We start from the raw sequence: 21,296 nt of genomic DNA, 5'->3' as shown, positions 1-21,296 counted from the left end.
TAAACAATACTAATCATTTTTTTTTCAATTTTTAAAATAAACTGGATTTCAAAGGTTTGAAGATGACCTACGAATTCGAAAATCAAACAACCCACATATTCTAATTAAAGATCTATAACCTTGAAACAAAAAGGCCAGCTTCCTTTCCCCGTTTGACAAATGCAACCAAACGACTATTTTTGCAAATGTGGCCCCTTCCAAATTTCACATGAATTTTGAGGCCGGGGAGGATTATTTTATGACACATTACAAACTTGTCCGTCCTTTTACGAAAATAGCCTTTCGACAACTGAAAGATACTCTGAGGCTATTTCGGCAAGAACGATTTAAGACGCGGCCGAAGCTGGCTCGGCTTATTTTGACCAAAAATCTAAACGGTATTCACCTGACCGTTGACTCTTTGTTTTTTTTTCAAATTACAATAAAAACCAGGTGTTGCAACATGGCCCTTCAGCGCCTCGGGGACGAAGATTTTTAAGGCTGTGTGGGTCAACTGGACCAAAAATCCTAAACATGACCCAAAAGGTGGCTGTTTATGCAAAGTCAGCCTTCCGGCGTCCTTTTCGGGAACATTCGGCTATGTCTTTTTAAAACAGCGTCACCCGACTTCTTAAAATTTGACATATATATATATATTTGTTTTTTTTTTTTGCTATTTTTGCAAAAGGGGAGGTTGGACATCACCCGATTTATTTATGACAAAATTAAAATTTTGACATGTTTTTATTTATTTATTGGTTTTTGGCTATTTTAGCAATAAAGGGGGGTTGGACCCGATGAGGGTTGCCTACGTATCTCACATCCGGTGAGAATCAAACCCGCGTAGTTCGGGCAGGTCATGAATAAAGTAAGTAAACTAATTTTAAATTATTATTATTTTGAATTTGTAAAAGAACTGCTTTGAAAGAAGAAATGAAGTATATATATTTTTTTGAATTTTTGATTGATTTTCTTTTTGAAAGAAAGACTTCTAAGAATTCCTTTTCTTTTGATTTGAACTTTGAGAATTTCAAAAGTAAAAGGAAGATTTTTTTTTTGTTCTTTCTTATTCTAAGAAGAAAGAAAATATTTTTTTGGAATTTTACCTTTAATAAATTGAAATGCTTTCTAAAAAAAATATTTTTTTTTTGAATTTTGAATTTTCTTTTCAATTTTTAAAGAAGAAGGAAAATATTTTCGAATTTGTTTTATTTTATTATATATATATATATATATATATATATATATATATATATATATATATATATTTTTAATAATTAAAAAGACTTTCTTAAAGAAGTCAATAATGGAAAATATTTTTGGATTTTTTGTTTTGAAAATTGGGAGTCTAAAAAAAACTTTTCTAGACTTTTTGGCAGGACAAATATTTTTGCAACAAATAAAGATATATATACATTTTTGGAAATAAAGAAAAACTTTTTGGATTTATATATATATATATATATATATATATATATATATATATATATATATATATATATATATATTTGCAACAAATAATAAAACCACTTTCAACGCGACTCTTTTTATTTTATTATTTTGAATTTTTCAGAAACGAATAAAAAAAAACTATTTTAAAAGTAAGACTCTTTTTCATTGTCATTTTCAGGGGAAGACAAACTATTTTCCTTTATATATATATATATATATTTTTGAAAAATAAGACAAAACAACGATTTTTTTTCTTTCTATTTTTTCTTTGGTTTTAATAAAACAAACTAATAAGACATTTTTTTTCATTTTCTCAAAATTTCGGCAGAGTTTTGACAGTATTTGGGCATTGGTTTTTTTTTTCAAAAATAAACAGTCAATTCCCTAACCGCTATTTCTTTTTTTTCAATTTTAAAATATTATTCATGATATTCAAAAGTCAGTCAACACACAAATCCGGATCAAATAAATGCGCAAGTAGCAGCAAGTAAGATGCATCAGGATGGTCATTTTTTTTTGGTACACCTGTCCTAGACAGACCCAACCCCTGTGTTGAGTCTCCAAAGTCAAATGCACGTGATGCAAACAATCGCTCCTACTAGGGATCCGGCATGAAGCTGAGTTATTCTAAGTGAAAAAACCTGAGGCATATTGATCTAGCCCTGGCTTACCCAAACGGACAGTTTGAGCCGAAGCGGGGGCAACGTACCGGGAGCACGAAAGTCTACCCGGCCTAGTTACTTGTCCCAACTTCGTCTTATTTGGTATGACTTTAACAGAAAGGTGGGCCACGCGCACGTGTGCACCATAAATTTAGAAGACTCAGAAAGAAGGGGGTTTCGTAGCAGTTGTATATATTCATAATTCAAATAATATTAAAGCGGTAAAAGTGTCATTTAGCACATTGGGCATATATCATGTAAAAAAATCAGATAATAAATAAAGCCAACTATAACAATTATTTTAAGCTCGAATTCTTGAACCCTGAACCAGTGGTTCTGGGTTAAGTCCCTAGCAGAGTCGCCAGAGCTGTCACACCTCCTTTTTCCGCGCCCGCGAGGGTGTGTGGGGAGTTTTTCCAATTAAAGGACAGTCGAAACGAGATTTATTTCTTTATTTCAGAGTCGCCACTTGGGAGATTTAGGGTGTCCCAAGTCACCTATTTTAATCCCGAATCGAGGAAAATAATGACTCCATATTACAGTCTGCGTACCAGAAATCTGGATAAGGAATTCTGTTAACCCGGGAGAAGGTGTTAGGCATTCCCGAGTTCCGTGGTTCTAGCACGGTCGCTCAACTGTTATATTTGGCTTGATTATCTGATTTTATACAAATATGGACTCATGTGCAAGTTTTATCTTTTTACCGCTTTCATTATTATATTTTTTAAAGAATGTGAACATCGTTTAAAAACATGTCTTTGGATTGGGTCACATAAAATGCATCCACGATCCGGAACGTATTTTTATTCAATGTTTTGGGATTTGGATTTGGGTCGCATAAATGCATACCCGTGTTTAAGAATGTATTATTATTATATCGCGCCTAAAGCAATTAGCGATTTATTACTTTGGGGTAGGGCCGTGAAATTTGCTAAAACGACTCCTCCTTAATTCTAAGCAAATTAAATGTACATTTATTGAGGGCCCCGCAATCTATACATTTTATTAAGCGAGGCTCATCTCATTTATTTTCCTAAATGGATAAATCTTAAAGCGACTACATTTTGCTATTTAAAATTAGTCTCTAAAATGAATAAAGAAAATCCTAATTAATTACGTTTTTTTTATTATTATTATTTAAGAAAACATGACACGCTAATTGCTTGATTCATACAAATATTGATGAAAAAGGGATTTTATTCTTAATTTCGAAAATTATAAGTTAAATAAAAATTCAACAACTAATATTCAAAATAAACAAATATAGCTAGATTAAAACTCAGCATTGTTATTTTAAAAAAAATATTATTGACATTAATTATTCACAATCATTTGAAACTAAATTTAACCATAATTACTAAAGCTTATTAGAAAGTTTATTAGACTTAAACGTTCTTCTAATCTTGCTTAAGCTCAAGTCATGCCTTAATGCCTAATTTACGATGTTTAATTTAAATTCGTGTCTTAGCTAAATTTAGCTACTTGTTCATGATCAACCTATAATCTTGAAGCCTTCATAACTAGTGAATTAACCTATTTTGCCGAACCGATTTATTACAGACTAACTTATGATATTATTTTCTTATTCCAGTTATTATTTAGTAATTCATGAAATAGCTTAAATACAATCAACAAAAGGAACAAAGAAAAAAAACGAAATTAAAACTTCAAATTTTCATTCTTCATATGTATTCACGCTTCATATTTCGGATTACAATAACCAGCTTTTCAGTTGTGTACCTGATATTGGAAGCAAAAGAAAATGAATATGAGAATCAGCAGCAGCAGTAAAATCAGTACAACACAGCAACAATAGCCCAGCAACAGTAACAACCCAGTAACAGACCGGTGGAGTAGTAATCCCAAAAAACAAAAGCTTCCAGCTTTGATGAAACAACAATTAATTCTAATTTCAAACAACAAAAGAAAGCAGAATGTTTTTTCTTAGTTTTTTTTTTATTTGAAAGCTTAAATATTTTTCGGAATTTTCTATCTCTTAAATGCTCAGCCCTTTTCTCTTTCTTATTTTCAGATTTGTTTCTCTCTCTCGTATCTGTGTATTTTTCTCTCTGTCTTTCTCTATTTTTTCTCTCTGTATTGTCTTGTGTTCAAGACTTCTTCTTATAACCCATCCCATAAACCTTTCAATTAATTAAAATTCATACTTTTTCTCTACCCAACTCATTATCTTTTCACTCATCCCCATTACATTAAATAAACATATCACACCACCCCATTATATTTTGTCCCCCATGCTTCATTTAAAATAATGCAAGATTCCCCCTTTAAATTAAATCTTGTCCCCCCTTTATATTAAACAACTATATCACAACCCACCCCATTTCATTTTGTCCCCCATGCTTCAAATAAACAATTTCAAAATGTACAATTCCTAAACTACCCCTCACGACCTTACTGAAATTACCAAACTACCCCTGAACGTACTACAAATTTACCAAACTACCCATCAGCTATAACACATCAATTAATCAAACTTAACCAAAATATAGACAATATGATCAATTTCTAACAATGTTCAAACAACAATATGAACACGGATGAACATCATAACAACAATATCACATGAACACGATTTTAACAACATTTCAACAACAAATCACATGAACACAAATTGAACAACAAAGAACAACTAAAATTTGATTGAACAATATTTTAGCAACAAACAATTCTATTTTCGGATTCACAACTACAACAAACAAGTATATTTAGATTTCTAACTTCAATCATATTGAACTTAAAATCAATTCTAACAACATTACAACCAACAATTCCTATATTAAACTTTATGAGACAAATTCAAGAAATAATCACAAATGGTAAACAAGAAATCAAGCTATACAAATTTCGGATTCAAGAACAATCAAACAAAGTATGAACATGAATTAAATCTATTTTAAACAACAAACATGATGGATTTAAACGATTAAACCAACATATTTCTCTAACACAACTAAATTCTTTAAACAAATAACAAGATCGACGAAGAAACAATTATGAACTTAAACTTGAACTTAACAATATTAACAATTTCTAACAATACATAAACACATGAAACAAATTGAAGAAATAGTTAATTAAATTTCAATTTGAATCTAACAAACATCAAACTAACAAATACTTACTTAAACAATAATACAAACATGAAATAAACATGAAAACAACTAATTAAACTTCTATTTTGAAATCTGAAAATTAATTTAACAAACAACATGAACACACTAGAAAATTATTTCAACGACGAACAAATCAAACAAGAATTAAATTACTTCTTTATTTTGGATCCGAAAAATACCAAACAAAATATGGACAAAATTTGAAACATAAACCAACTAACCGATTCAAAAACAACGACGAAGACGAAGATGATGGAGAGGCATGAAGCAGTAGGGAGCTGCTGCGACGAGCAGCAACAACATCGCGGCAGCAGCTATGGCGGATGGCAGCAGCTGGTCGAGGAGATGGAAGATGCAGCAGTGGAGTAGAAGAAGAAGCCGCGACAGCAGCGGCGTGGGCAGCGATGGGGTTTGTTTGCTCGATGATGGGGTGTTTGGCGATAATAGAAGCTTGACGAAGCATCACTAGCAACGTCCATGGTGGGTTGTGAAACTTCACGAGATGGAGAGCTGCTGGACATCAAGCAGCAGCGTGAGGTGAAGGAAGAAGAAAAAAAAAAGCAACGTTTGGAGCTTTGACGAGGAAGAAGAAGGCGCAACGTTGTAACCATGGGAGCTCGACGTGACCGGAGGAGCTTGGGCGTTCATGGCTTGGGTAGGCGGACTGGAGGGTGGTCGATGTTGGGCAGCCATGGTTGGAAAGTTTGGAGCTTTGGGGAAGAAGAAGATAGGGAGGGGGGGTGGATGGGTTAGTATAATTTTAGGGTTTTCTTCTTCTTCTTTTTTTGTTTTTGTTTTGTTTTTTGTTTTGTAAAAAATGAAAGACAAAGGGGGTTTGGGTCTTTTGGGTTATGGACTGGGTCGACCCAGTTCGAAATGGACTGGGTCGTAGGGAAGATTGGGCCATTTTTTGGGCTTGTGGCTTAAATTTGAAGAAGAGGCCCAATTCCGACTTTCTTTATATTTCCGCTCTCTTTTCTTCTTTTATTTCTCTAAAACTAAATTATAAAAATACTTAAACTATTATTAAGAACTAAATTAAGTTATAAAAGCGCAAATTAACTCCCAATAACAATTAATGCACAATTAAATAATAATTAAGCATAAAATTGTATATTTGGTCATAAAATGCTAAAAATGCAAACGATGCCTATTTTTGTAATTTTTAATTTTTGTAAAACAAATTTAATTACTAACAATTGTAGAATTAAATCCTACATGCAAAATGCGACATATTTTTGTATTTTTTATTAATTTAGCAAATAAACATGCACAGACAAATACAAATAATTATTCAAAATATCACAAAATTGCACACCAAAGAAAAATCATTTTATTTTTGAATTTTTTGGGAGTAATTCTCATATAGGGCAAAACTCACGTGCTTACACAAACCCTAGAGGAGACATTTTTTTTTGTTTTTTAGGAAGAAAATCTAGATATTAAACCATAGAAAAATATTTTGAACTTGCATTTGATATCCCTGAAGAAGGATTTCGCAGCGAGAAAAGATAAAAGATATTTCTGGATTTTAGTTTTTGATTACCTAAAGGGGAAACTCTAATGATAAATAAAAGATAAAATATATTTTTCCTATGTGCAACATCCTAAAGTTCTAATGAAAATAAAAAGGAAATTTTTTCATTTTTCACTAATTTCTCAAAGAAATACCTCAAAAGAAAAATCTTTTTGGATTTTGGAATTAACACCTTAAAGAAAACGTTTAAAGAAGTACTAAAATAAAATTCTCTCTTTTTTTTTGAATTTTGGTCCTAATATACTAAAGGGAACATAAAAATAATTCATTTTAAGTCCTAGATATTAATTGCCTAAAGGAAAAACAACCTCAAAAATTTTCTTTTTTTTTCATTTCTAGAATTAGTATTCTAAAGAAAATTTATAACGGAAATAAAAAATGCAACATATCTTTTTTTGGATTTTTGGGTTACAACACATTTTCACATATAAAGCAGAAAATACAATAACAAAATACTTGACATTACTGTACAAAACTAGAAAGTAAAAGACGACATAAAAAACATAAAAATAAAATAAAAAAAACAAATATAAAAATCTCCTTAAGCAACTCCTGAATGCAATCTTGACCGGATGGTCACGGGTTGTCCGTCATGCTCAAACTTCGGTAAATAAATCCACACCTGTATAAGAAAACCTAAACCAACACTATGTGAGACAATAACATTCCCTAAGACACATGCAAGACATGATTGAGGCTATTTTTGCAAAATGGCTTATTTGGCTAAAAGGTGGCTAGAAGTGAAAAATTTGGCTAAGACCCCGCAAAGTCAAGAACCTAAGATTTACTAGGAAGACCAGACCCTTTGTGGGTTGCCTACGTATCACGCCCCAAAAGACGAGAATCAGGTATGCGTAGTTCGGGCAGATTGGATACGGGCGAGAATAATAAAACAACTAACATAAAGAAAACACCTTTTTTTTCCTTTTTTTTCGAACAATGATGAAACATATAAAATCTTTTTGGATTTTCTTTTCTCTTTTTTTCGATTTTTTTTTTTTTTGATTTTTGAAAAATGATAAAAAGTGCAAAATCTTTTCAATTTTCAAGCTCTTCTCTTTTTTTTTAAACAAAAATGTAACAGAAAACATAATTAGGCCCCGCTCGCTTTATCCTCACACTTCACCCTCTCTTTTTCCCTTTTTTTTCATTTTTTCACTTGCCCTCAACTATCATTGGTCCTCCAAATGACCCTTTTACCCTTGAATAAATGCAACATGTAGCACATAGGATGCATCAAGATGGTCTTTTCATTTCAGGTGCACCTGTTCTAGACAGACCCAGCCCCTGTGTTGAGTCTCCAAAGTCAAAATGCACATGATGCAAACAAACGTTCCTACTAGGGATCCGGCATGAGGCTGTGTTTTTCTAGGTTTAAATCCTACAGTTTTGGTCTAGACTTGGGGTACCCGAGCGGACAACTAGGGCCGAGGAGGGGGCGACATACCGGGAGCACTGAAGTCTACCCGGCCTTGTCACTTGCCCAGCCTCGTTCTATTTGGTATAATTTCTACAGAAAAAGCGGGCTATGCGAACGTATGCACCATTTTCAGAAGACTCAGATGGGTGGCGTAAGAAGACAATTATATACAATTCCAACAATATCAAAGCGGTAAAAAGATAGCAATTAGCATAAAGGTTCACAGAATACAGTATTATGAACAATAAATAAAGCCAAGTAAAAATCATGAAACAAGCTCGAATTCTTGAACCATGAACTAGAGATTCTGGGTTCGATCCCCAGCAGAGTCGCCAGAGCTGTCACACCTCCTTTTTACCTACACCCCGTAAAGGGCGTAAATTCAAGGGGGGTTTTCCAATTAAAGGACAATCGAAACGGGATTATTTCATTTAAAGATTCAGAGTCGCCACTTGGGAGGTTTATGGTGTCCCAAGTCACCAGTTTAAATCCCGAATCGAGGAAACCTGACTCTATTTACGGTCTACGAACACAGAAATCCGGGTAAGGAATTCTGTTAACCCGAGAGAAGGTGTTAGGCACTCCCGAGTTCTGTGGTTCTAGCACGGTCGCTTTGATCATACTTGGCTTATTAAAATTGTTTAATTACTGACTTTAGATCCTATGTGCATTTACCCTTTACTGCTTTTAAATCACTTGATTACTCATAGTTAAAGAATTGAGTTATGCGTACGTATACTCATTTATTTGGCGCGTCAAAAATCATGGCATGCGAATGTGTCCACGATTAATAACGCTTTATTAATGTTGGGAAAATTGGGCCAAATTGCGCGAACGCATACTCCGATTTTATTTTTAGAATCGTAATTATGTCACGCGAACATGTACACAATCACGATAGTATATTAAACGTGCCTGAAGCAAGCTACGAATATTCTTTTTTTAGTATCTAAGTTATAAATTAATGTGAGGTCCATGAGCGATTTAGTTAGGGATGGCTCACCTCAATCTATCCTTAGAAATCGTAATTATGTCACACGAACGTGTCCACAATCACGATGATATATTAAACGCGGGTCTAGAAGCATACTAGCAGTGGGGACTAACTAAACTTGATTAGATTATATTGTTAAAGAAAATAATTTTTACAATACCCAAATTCTTGGACCTAAGTGCATTACTGTTACCATCACTTATCTTCAATTTTTAGGAAATTTTCCTTTTAGACTCTCACTCAACAACAAGGACTAATGAACTTAATGATAAGAATCAACAACTAATAAAATTATGTGATAAAAGATAACAGAATCAAAGGAAGAGACATATTAATATAAACGTTTCCTCCTCAATTCAATATCTTATAACCAACAGTGTTCATGCGTGTTTTGAGGGGGGTGCTTCACACCTTTTTTCTAATTTAAAATCTTACATTATAACCATAAAGAGTTAATACTAGATAATTCTTTCCTAGATATCCTAAATCCTAATTCAGATGACGATAATAATTAATTCGAGAATCAGCTACGTCGTATTCTGCTTCAACACGGTTTATAATATTTAGCCAAACACCCTCTTAAACCCTCAAAACCTCGACACAAAAGGCGCACAGTTTCTGGTAATAGCAGGAACAACTTGAAAAGCTATAAACATAAGAATGGAACAATACACAGACAACACACTTTCATTTTAAAATAGAAGCTATTATTCAAAATATCACAGAACATCACATTAGTCAAAACAGAAGGATTTGAACCATCACACAAGAATAACGACATGGAACAGAGGAGGAAGAAAACCTTGAATCGGGTAATGAACTTTTCAGAAAAAATAAAGGAAAAATTATTACACATTTTTAGCATAATAGAGCATCCAACAACAATTGCGTCATTTCGAATCGAGGTTCATACCTGAAACGCAAATAAAAATCGAAAACCAGAACAAAGGCCAAACCGCCACCGGAGCTCGAACGAAACTACGACGAGACCTCGAAACTCGCCAGATTTCTCGCCGGATTTAACTTGATTGAGCTTGGACGACAGTTTTGGACGTCACAAGGGCTATTTTATGACGGAGTTCGATTGTTGACTATTATTTGGCGATTCACTAGATTTCTCACTGGATCCGTCACCTTCTGGCGCAGCAATAACAGAGAAGAAAAAAAGATGACGGAGAAAGAAAAGCAGTGGCCATCGCCGATTTTGGCTGAGCTCGTCGGACTCAATTGGTGGTCGTTGATTCCTTCAGGTCTCTAGCTAATGGAATGTTGTTGTTGAATTTGAGAAGAAGAGGATGGTGGTTGTCTCATATGTTTGTGCGGCTATCAGTTCTCCCTAGGCATTAGGTCTCTCCTCCTTTTTATATTGTAGATTGTAGGGTTTTTTAGGTTAAGGGGTATGTGCCTAAGAATTATGGGCTTGGCAATTGTGGGCTAGGTCCAAAATTAGGCCTAAAGATGGGTTGCTCGAGCCCAAGTTCTATTCTTTCGCTGCGAACGAGATTAAAAATACGGGTCCATTTATTAATTATTCCTACTATTCAAATAATTATTAAAATAAAACTATCCATTAAAACAAATCTATTTTTGGTATTTTCAAATATCATATTAAAATAAAAATACGATACTATTTTTGCATATATTTTTCTTTTAGATTAAAAATGACTACAAAACATTAATGAACCTATTTTTGTGATTTTTTTGTTTTCTTGTAATAAAATTAAAGTAAAAGAGTCAAAATTACTTAAAATATCTATATTATGCCTAAATTAAATATTTTACGCTAATATATAAAAAATATTGGGGAGGGTCAAAAATCACATGTCTACAATGATCTCCTAGATCATTTGCTCCTTTTCGCTTTCAAGGATTTTTATCTTCGGAACCAATTGGTCTACCACGTTTCAAGCGTGGCTTAGACTCATTTGCATTTATAAATTTTCCAACCGGGACATCAATTCGAATAGGAGCATTATCAGCTGGAATATGTGACTTAGTCACCTTTGGTAGGTTAGTGAATGCACATGCAGTTGATTTGCAATATTTTGCAAATAATTATCTTTTGAACCTCGTGTTTACATTGATTTGTTCGAGGATCTAAATAAGATAGTGATAATGCATTCCAATCTATCTCCTTTTGCAGCTGCTTATTTTCTCCCCCTAATATTGGGTATACTGATTCATCAAAATGACAATCAGCAAATCTTGTCGTAAATAAATCTCCAATCATAGGTTTCAAATATTTTGTAATAGAAGGACATTCATACCCACCCAATATATATTCCTAATCTTATTTAAGGTTTCATCTTTGTGCGTTGTGGTGGAGCAATTGGAACATATACTGCACATCCAAATATTCTAAGACGGAAATAATTTGGCTCCTGACCAAAAACTAATTGTATTGGGGAGACTTTATGATAACTTATGGGTCTGACCCGTACAAGAGCTGTTGCATGCAAATAGCATGGCCCCATGCCGAAATGGGAAGTTTTGTTCTCATAAGCATTGCTCTAGCAATTAAGTGGAGGCGTTTGATTAATGATTCCGCTAGACCATTTTGAGTATGAACATGAGCAACTGGATGCTCAGTTGTTATTCCAGTTGATATGCAATAATCATTAAATGTTTGGGACGTAAATTCACCAGCATTATCAAGACGAAGTGTCTTAATTGCAGAATCTGGAAACTCTGCTCTTAATCTTATTAATTTAGCTAGTAACCTCGCAAAAGCCAAATTACGGGTTGATAACAAGCACACATGTGACCATCTTGTAGATGCATCTATCAAAATTATATAATATCTGAATGGTCCACATGGAGGGTGTATGATCCCACATATATCACCCTGTATACGTTTCAAAATTACAGGAGATTCAACTCCAACTTTAATTACTGATGGTCTAATAATCAGTTTGCCTTGAGAACATGCAGCACAAGAGAATTCAGTTTGAAGAATCTTCTGGTTCTTCAATGAATGACCATGTGAATTCTCAATTATTTTGCGCATCATATTATAACTGGGATGGCCCAATCGGTCATGCCAAATAATAAAATCATTAGTAAACTCCTTGTTTACTATGACATGTGATTCGACTACACTAATATTAGTGTAGTATAATCCGGAGAAAAATGTGGGAAGCTTTTCAAGCACATACTTCTTTTCCGCTTTTATTATAGTAATATAAAGATTCAATCTTTCCTTCATTAGTGGTCTAAATATGATAGCCATTTTTGCGAATATCTTTGAAACTCAACAAGTTTCTTTGAGACCTACTACAATATAATGCATCATTAACGACCAATATAGTTTCTCCTGGTAGTAATACAGTCGCTCTTCCAGAGCCCACAATTAATTTTGTACTACCAGAATATTATTATGATATTGGCTTCTTTCATAATTAAATAAGAAAAATATCTCCTACTTTTTAATATGATGTGGTTGTAAAACTATCCAGAAGATACATTTCTTTTTTATTATTCATACGGCCAACTGAAGGCTGGGAAGTTTTCATATTCTTCATAAAGAAAAAAAAATACATAATATTGAAAAATTTAAGAACAAAAGAATCTATAATTAGGAAAGTAAATACTGACAATATAAAAACTTTTATTCAAAATATGAACTTCATAAAAAAATACATTTATTCTCATAATTTTTCCCAAATAATAAGTCTTCAGTTATGATGTTCAAAGAAGTCTCCAGCTTCTAAATGAGTAATATCTGCAAGGCTTTCAAAAATATCATCTTTATAGGAAAGGTTCGCTTTAATTTTATCATGATTATTCATAGGGCCCGCCGCAACATCATTTTGAAAGGTCAAGTGAGTCTCAACTTTATTCGGTTTCCCTTTTATAGATGCTTGCTAAGTTTGACAAAATGTTCAGGTGTACGACAAATTCGTGTCCAATGATTTTTCATACTACATCGGTGGCAAATATTACCTTTGCCTTTTGAATGATTATTCTGAGAACCCTTATTGTTCTGTTGTTTGTAACGACCACACCATGGTGATTATTATTTCGCCTTTTGCCGCCCCCACGTATATTTATACGACCATGATAATTATTTTGTCTTCTTTCAGACTTTGGATCTATCGTTCCTAGATTCACTTCGAGAAAAGGAGCTGATCCAGTGGGGCGGGCTTCATAATTTCAGCCACCAAAAGGCATGAAATTAACTTAGAATATTTTTTAAAGCCCTTTATATGATATTGTTGTTGTAACACCATATTTGAGGCATGAAAAGTGGAAAGAGTCTTTTCCAACATGTCCTTATCATTCATAGGTTCCCCAAATAATTTTAGGTGGGAAATTATTCTATATACAGCAGAATTATATTCACTTATGGTCTTATAATCTTGTAGTCATAAGTGCATCCATTCACGACGAGCTCTTGGCAATACTGTGGCATTTAGGTGGTCATATCGTTCCTTCCAATTAGTCCATAATTGAAATGGATCTTTCAAGGTTAAATATTCACTTTTTAACCCTTTATCGAGATGATGGCGAAGGAAAATCATGGCTTTCGCCTTATCCTGGCTGGATGCTTCATTTCCTTCTTTAATAGTGTCACCAAGACATTAGCGTCAAGGTGAATTTCAGCATCAAATACCCATGACAAATAGTTATTTCTAGAAATGTCAAGTGCCACAAATTCAAGCTTTGACAAATTCGATATAAAAACTACCATAGAATATAAGTGAATTAGAATTATAAGAATTGTTATCAATGCATATCATTTATAGTTATAGGACAGTATACTAAATCGCAAAATTAAGAGAACATGTGGTGTTACTTCATTATGTATCATAGTAAATTAATGCATAATCTTTAAGTATACTATATATATTAAATGGAATCGTATAATTACTAACCTCAATAAGCTTAACTAATAAAGTATCATTTATGTCGATTACTTAGTCTACTAAAATATAAAACATTGTAAGGTAAACTAATACAATATCCTCACCCATGTGCAAGTTATACAAAATAAAATAATTTTTTTTAAATATAAAATGAAGAAACGAATATTAACTCAATAGCATATATAGTCATGGTTACATGGAGAGAGAGAAAAATTATCTTTATTCTAACTAATATGCTAATTCTTTACATTAACTATTTAACAGATGGTTGTATACTTTATCTTTACCAAAGACTAAACTAGGATCAGATAGAAATTAGTGGAACATACATTCAAAATTGAAACTGCCACAAAATCAAAGTTAATAGCCTTCTACCGTATAGCTTATATATATTAAAATGTTGCTAAGAATAAAGCTGTAAATACATACCAGATGAAAAATTAGACTCAACTTCAAAGGACGAGAATGAAATTAGAGCCCCGTGGAGCAGGCAAAGTAAATATGATTTGAGCAACTCGTGCTGATAACGTGTTAAGAAATAGGAGCAAAACAGAACAATATAGCAATAGAGATAAGATGTATAGGAGAATAATATAGAAGTTATCTTATTCAAATGTGTTTCTTGTGTGTACTTCATAGGATAAAGAATACCACATTTATAGGATATAAGATACATGAAAAGTTACAAGAATACACCTAAAGGTTACAAATATTAAATGATGAATTAACTAAGTACATGAACTCAAATGGTTCATGGAATACGGATGTCTAGGAGTATTCAGTGGACATCCACTTTAACATATTCATAATACTTTTTATATATAGTAAAAGTATAAACTAAGTACTAAATAACAATTATGAATGTGTGCGTAAATCTAGTGGTGTTTGGATCTATATTGCTCAGACTTTTCAAGGTGTTTCCGTCGAATTCATAAAAAATTATGTATTTTTGCAGAATCCAATATAAATATGACGATATTTTGAGAAATCCGACCAACATAGAGTTGGACCAACTTACACATCACGACTATTCCTTCAACTACACTTACATAGTACATACTCTCACTAGAATAGATATAGAATAATAATGCACATGAAGGCTTAAAACAAATAAAAAAGAAACCACTCATATTTTTTTGCCTCGCATGAGAGCAGAATAGGGTGGCAAAATGATTAAAAGAAAATAGTTATCAACCCATATTATCCATTAAAAATGGGTTGGATAATAAACTTTTTGAAAATGGGTCAAATATGGATAAGAACCATATTATTCATTCAGAAAATGGATAACCGATGAATAACTAATGAGTTTAGCTTTTACATTTGCAAAGCCTCAAACTGGGGTTCCTCAAGTTTGGGAGACTATTCTCCCAAAAGTGATCATATTCAAGAAGTCATGGATAATATGGATATCCATATTATCCGCCGATTAACCCATTTTTTATCCGTATTAAATATGGGTCGAATCAAATAATTTATCCGTATTGTAGTACCCGTTTCCGACCCGAACCATATCTGACCCGACCCGTCTCGCCCGTTTGCAACCCCTAATCACACCCTTGGATGCACAATACATAAAACTACTTGAAGTACCTAAGAAAAAGTCAGTTGTAGAAATGTAATGTTGCTACAACGGATGTTTCTTTTGGAGAGAATTAGAAAATGGTAAAGCTTAACATAAAACAGTATATGGAAGTTTAATGTTCCATTGAGATCTAAAACTTGTTACGCCAACATAATTTTAAAACACCTGCTTATCTCTAAAACTTGTCATTTAGTCAGCTTCAATTGAACAAAAGAGATGCGTAAGAGAATAGGAAACCGAACTGTCAAGATTAATATTCAAAGCTTTTGGAAAAGATTAAATTACACTTTATTTTGTATTTATAGGTTAGAGTGTTCGAGAGAACTAGATTATTTACCCATGAACAATTTTTCTTGGGAAAATAAAAGATACAGTTCAGCAGCTTTGAAACTTGGAATGTTGCCTGGGTTTCTTGTCTTCTATCAAGTTTCCAAACCTCTTTTTTTTGTGGTTTAAAAGGATAATCTATTGCATTAAGTAGGAAGCATATAGAGCGGGGGCCACACAGTGGGCTCCCCCATAATACTGCTATTACAAGTAGTAAGGGACATAGAACTAGTTTCTACCCCCCTAGAGGGGGGGGGGGTGTGAGCAAAAGTATAAGTTAGGCTAAAGGGTGAATCTACCACAGGACAAAGGAGGATTCAAAAATACAGGCGTCTTCAAACCTTTCTTTCTTATTCCGGAGCATCTCCAACGCTGCTGTATTTTTCCACAATGTAGTTTTTCCACAACGCTGCTGTATTTTTCTTAAGGACCCGCTTGGCCATGAGTTTTGCCAAAATAAATTTGGGATTTATTTGGCAAGCTCATGTTTGGCCATAAATTTTGCCCACATTTTGACAAAATTCCAAACCCCAAATCTCAAAATCACCTCAATTGCTGATTTTGGGTCAAAATTTCAAAACTTGGGAATTATATACATGTTTTTCCAAAATAAAGTTGGAAAATATGTTTTGAAAACGTATGTCCAAACACATTTTCATCTTCAAATCAAACTTCACCCTTATCATATTTTTCAAAACAAATTTGAGAATTTATGGTCAAACGCTAGCTAAAATGTGGCTCGAATGCTCCCGCATTTTTTGCTACAAAATTGGAGATAAATAGTGTTACTCCAAATTTAGAGTGACATATTCATCTCCTCTGTTACTATTCATCCTTACTTTATTATTTTTATTATTTAACTCTTTTAATTTAGCTCTTTATATATACCTAATTATATTTATGTACCATCTTTATAATATTACTTTTATATCTTAACTTTGACCTATAATTTTGATAAATTAATTTTCCTGCATTTATTATTTTTATGTAAAATTATTAGTTAATTTTATTATAAGTTGTAATTGTACAAAAAATATATAATCATCTCAAAAAATGAATGGTGCAGATATAAAATGTATGTGATGAATATGTAAAAAGAAAAAAAAATAGAATCTCTTTAATAGAAATAAGAAAATAATATTTAAATAAATATAATATTATAATATTAAAAAAAAAGAATATAAAATGAAATATTTTTTTTGGAATAAAAAATGAAACAATGGTTGGATTAACTTTACTCCATTTTGGACAGATGGGCCTTACTGTGTTTCTTACTTTACCTTTTCCAACCTCCTCATTTACCGGGTGTGTATTAATTTTCCAGATCCAACAGCATTATATGAAACAAACAAAGCACAGAGTTGCAGGATCTCTACCTTATTTTGTGTTCATAAGCTGACAAACATTACCAGCTAAAATAATGTCAACTTGCATTATACAATGTTAAGTACGGTTATTCCCTCATTACATTACATTAATGGTATACAGAAAGGTAGAATTAATATATCATACTTGTAAAGACATCATTGTCAGAACATTCCAACACAAAAGAACACAATAATGCTAAGGAAACCTAGTTTATTAAGAAATCAAAACTGATCTTTTAATGCTTGCACTTCCATTTCCACATCATGTCAATAAAAGAGTTGTAACTTGAATTGAGAGACTACTTTGAATTAATCAAGGAAGTATGTTCAAGAAGAAAGAACCCCACAATATAGATTTGCATCAAGCAACCATCTTTCAACAAACTTAGAATAAATAAAACAGTAAATTCACTAGAACTAACAGTTCAGGGAGATCTTACACATTCACCACTTGGTGAAAGGGGAGAAAAGCCCAACATTTTTACATCATTTTCATCGATTCGAGACAAAAGGAAAGGGGGGAAACACAGGATGATAAAGATAACAGAAGCAAAATGTAGAGACAATCTTCTGAAGTTCATAGCATGCAGTCTGTTCTTGCAGGCAATCTTCTGAAGAAATTAAGCGGTGCAGATGGTAGCTTGTGACGGAACCGCGGATGTCTTAACACATAAAATCCAGTCAAGAGTGCCACAACTTGGAAAGGCGTGACATAGAGCACAATGGCAGCAATCAAGCAGAAAATCACAAACAGTGAGGTTGCTCTAGGGTCTCTCCAGCTAAGCAAAGACTGCAGCCTCTCGCCTTGAGTAGCCAAGTCACCAACCACAGTCTGTATCCGTCCTGCAATACTTCTCAAACGGTCATACCTCATCCGAACAATATCAGGAGGACGTGAAGTAGGGAAAGTATCAAATTCCTCGTCCAGTTCATCAGGATGTGCATTATCAGCACAAGAAAGACGAGTGTCCATGTGGGGAGGATTTCTAGGCCTCCATCTGTAATACCAAACTCCGATTAAGAAGAGATAGAGGAAAATGGTAGGCAGAATAAGCTCTGGATATAGGACCAGTATCAAGAACAAGATATGGATCAGAACGGTTGTAATGGGGTTTTTCCAATTGCATATTTGATCGAACCATTTTCCAATAGCAATTAATCCGCCTAAAACACCCATAATCCTGAAAAAGTTGGCTTTGCTTCTCCTCATACTCCACATGTGGGAACCAACATCCAACATATACTCCACTATCTCTTTCCTCAAAGGTGGCTCAGCACGACTCAGCCTCATTGAGACAATTTGAGTCGCTTGATGCCTTAAGCTGTCGAGCTGGCTGACAGTTAAAGGATGAATATAGTGCATTTTAGGTAGCAGTGGCTGAGAATACATATGCATCATATTCATTAATGATGAGCAAGTAAATCTTACAGCCAAGTGAATTTCACCCATCTTCTTCACCCCGGTAGGATGCAAGACCAGTAGTGGATAAGAATGTGTGTAAACACGATCTGTTTCAAGAGTTGAAAGCCGGATCCTGACCTTCCCAATCCTCGAGTCTCTTGCCCCTCCGGATTTATCTCCTCCATGCAGATGACAATTATCAAATACACCAATAGTTATGACAGTGCATGGATCAAATACTTCCCAAGTGTATTGCTCGTTCCACTTGGGAGCGAAACTATCTATAATTGTCCTTGTTCGGACCCACTTTTGCCCATATTTGGCAACACAATAGGCATCTGTTGTTGCCCGCACATCTTTTGTTTTCATCGGCGAGAGGCTCTGAGCATTCAGAATACCCAATTCTAGGACACCAATGCTGGACTTCCACAGCTGTTTTGCAGTTGGTCTAAGATCACTACTGTAATGGGTTGACTCATCCAGAACATGATAACCTCCTTCCAAATATAGCCTCATGTGAAGCCTGCTTGCAAACTTGATTTCCTTCTTCTTTTCTCCCTCAACCATTATATGCTTTTCAAGATTATACCACTTACTGTTAATAGGTCTGTGATCCAACCTCCTATCAATATACTGCAAAGGAATAGCACACCTTCCGATAACTTCATCCTTGTTTGGTGCAACTCTGTCTTCCACACTCAAAATCAATGGCTCCTCAAATGGTTCTGCTGCTACAAACATCAGATCCTCATTCCACATTGGATTAATAGTCTTGCTCATGGAAACTCTGGTTCTCAATGCCTGATTTCCAAGGATGGCCTTCACGTAAACTTCTGGAAACCTACTTCTGTCACCGGGAATCAAGTCCTGAGCCTCAATCACATTAACTCTAAGATACCACAGCTTTGGTGAGAGGTACACCTTAGACCTTATATTTGCAAGAGCATCAGCACCACTAACAGTCGCAGCATCGGAATGCCAAGATTCAGGAAAGGCTTCATCAGCTTGAGTACCCATCCAAACAGCCAACATCAGCTCTCCTTTAACTTTGTTACCATTTCTGTCCTCTAACCTATACCACTGCGGAGCAAGAGGACTATCTGGGGGCACTCTTTTTGGGATCTCATTCAAATCAAACATATAGCGACCAACAAAATCATCCTTAACAAGATCCTTATCTTTCACAGTCACCTCAAGTACAGAAGCTTGAATCCGATCCTTGGAAAAAGCAAACACCTGATTCCATTCGGGATTTGACTTCTTCTCAAAATGACGGGTCGTACCCCTATAGTTCCCGAGCCTAACCTCAACATAAGGATCAAGACTACCCGTTACATCCTTCCCAGGTAAGTCCTTTGCTTTCACCACCCGAACATAAAGATACTGCATTTGCTCAACCAAGTCATAGGTGCTAGTAAGCTTATCGCCCGTGACCTTCCCTCCACCAAGGTGGGGTTTGGTTTCCTTAAGTGAAAAATCTTCTTGTGGTGGTCTCTGCATTTTCAGTGCTACTAGTTCTCACTCAGAGAAAAATAAACACTGACCCAAAACCCTTCAACTTCTCTCAGAAATAACTCAAGCTACAGTAATGCTCAAGAAACCTCAAATACACCAGTCTTAAGTATGTTTAACCCTAAATCTTTATCAGTTGAAAAACTTAAGGGTTAAGAAAGGATAAAAAAGACCTCATCAAGGATAACCTGAAAATGCCAAAACCATTCACAACCTTAGATCTGATTCATCTGAATGCTTCAACCCTGCATAACGTCAAAAATCAAGAAAAATAAGCTCAAAAACCATACAAAAGCAACGCAAAAACAACATTACAGCTCAATCAAAAAAAGGCCGCTTCTCAGTTCTTCCTCACCCATAAAAAAAGAGAAAATAAATTACAACTTTTAATGCTAAAAGTAAAACCGCATTACAGCTCAACAAATACCAAGAATGAAAAACCAGCCAAGCATTGAACAAAACCAAAAAACAAAAACTTGGATTTTCAAGAACATTTTAATTAAAGACAGCGAATTTCTATATCAGGTAAATAATTAATCAGAAAAGAGAAATGAATATACCTAGAGGATTCATGTTAGCTGATGATGAAAGATAGGATTTTCTGCTGATAAGGTTCTCAAGAGTGGAACCTTGAGGAGAAAAAGCAAAAGGGGTTTTGGTATCAAAGTGATGGAGAAAAAGAAGTGAAGAGACAACAAGAGCAAAGAATGAGAGAGAGCAAAAAAGAAAAAGAGTAAAGTTAGAGAGAGAAAGGGATAGAAAAGGACAGAGCAGGGGGGTGGTAGTACTCTGTTTTCTTGTGTTCTTCAATGGAGGGGGGCACAGTGGGGGTGGTGGGGTTGAGTGGGGTACGGGGGTGAATCTGCTGAGATTAGAGTATTACACTGAACCCCACAGGTGTGATATCTATATCACCTTGCGTCTTGCGAATATCCTTTTCCGTGTTGTGTCTCTGTTTTTCTTTTCTTTTTTCCTTCTTTTTAGTTTTTCCTTTTATTTTACTCTTATTTTTTTACCAAAACAAGAAAAGAAAGTTGGCATCTCAAAATTCCTCCAAATT

The 21,296-nt window shown here is 34.2% G+C and overlaps 1 protein-coding gene across 1 annotated transcript; it reads right to left on the bottom strand.

Annotated features, from left to right (window-relative positions):
- Positions 1-17,648: 17,648 nt before the first annotated feature.
- Positions 17,649-20,920, bottom strand: LOC104245339 (FT-interacting protein 3). The gene is made up of 2 exons (XM_009800933.2): positions 20,797-20,920; positions 17,649-20,481 (listed from the first exon to the last, which is right to left on the bottom strand). The coding sequence occupies exon 2, from the start codon at positions 20,222-20,224 to the stop codon at positions 17,900-17,902; it is 2,325 nt and encodes a 774-aa protein (XP_009799235.2). The 5' UTR covers positions 20,225-20,481; positions 20,797-20,920; the 3' UTR covers positions 17,649-17,899.
- Between the last annotated feature and the right edge of the window lie 376 nt (positions 20,921-21,296).

Source organism: Nicotiana sylvestris, chromosome 12 (genome assembly GCF_000393655.2).
Source record: "Nicotiana sylvestris chromosome 12, ASM39365v2, whole genome shotgun sequence".
Classification (NCBI taxonomy): Eukaryota; Viridiplantae; Streptophyta; class Magnoliopsida; order Solanales; family Solanaceae; genus Nicotiana; species Nicotiana sylvestris.
The sequence above is the reverse complement of the archived record's forward strand: the minus strand, read 5'-3'. Positions and strand labels throughout refer to the sequence as shown.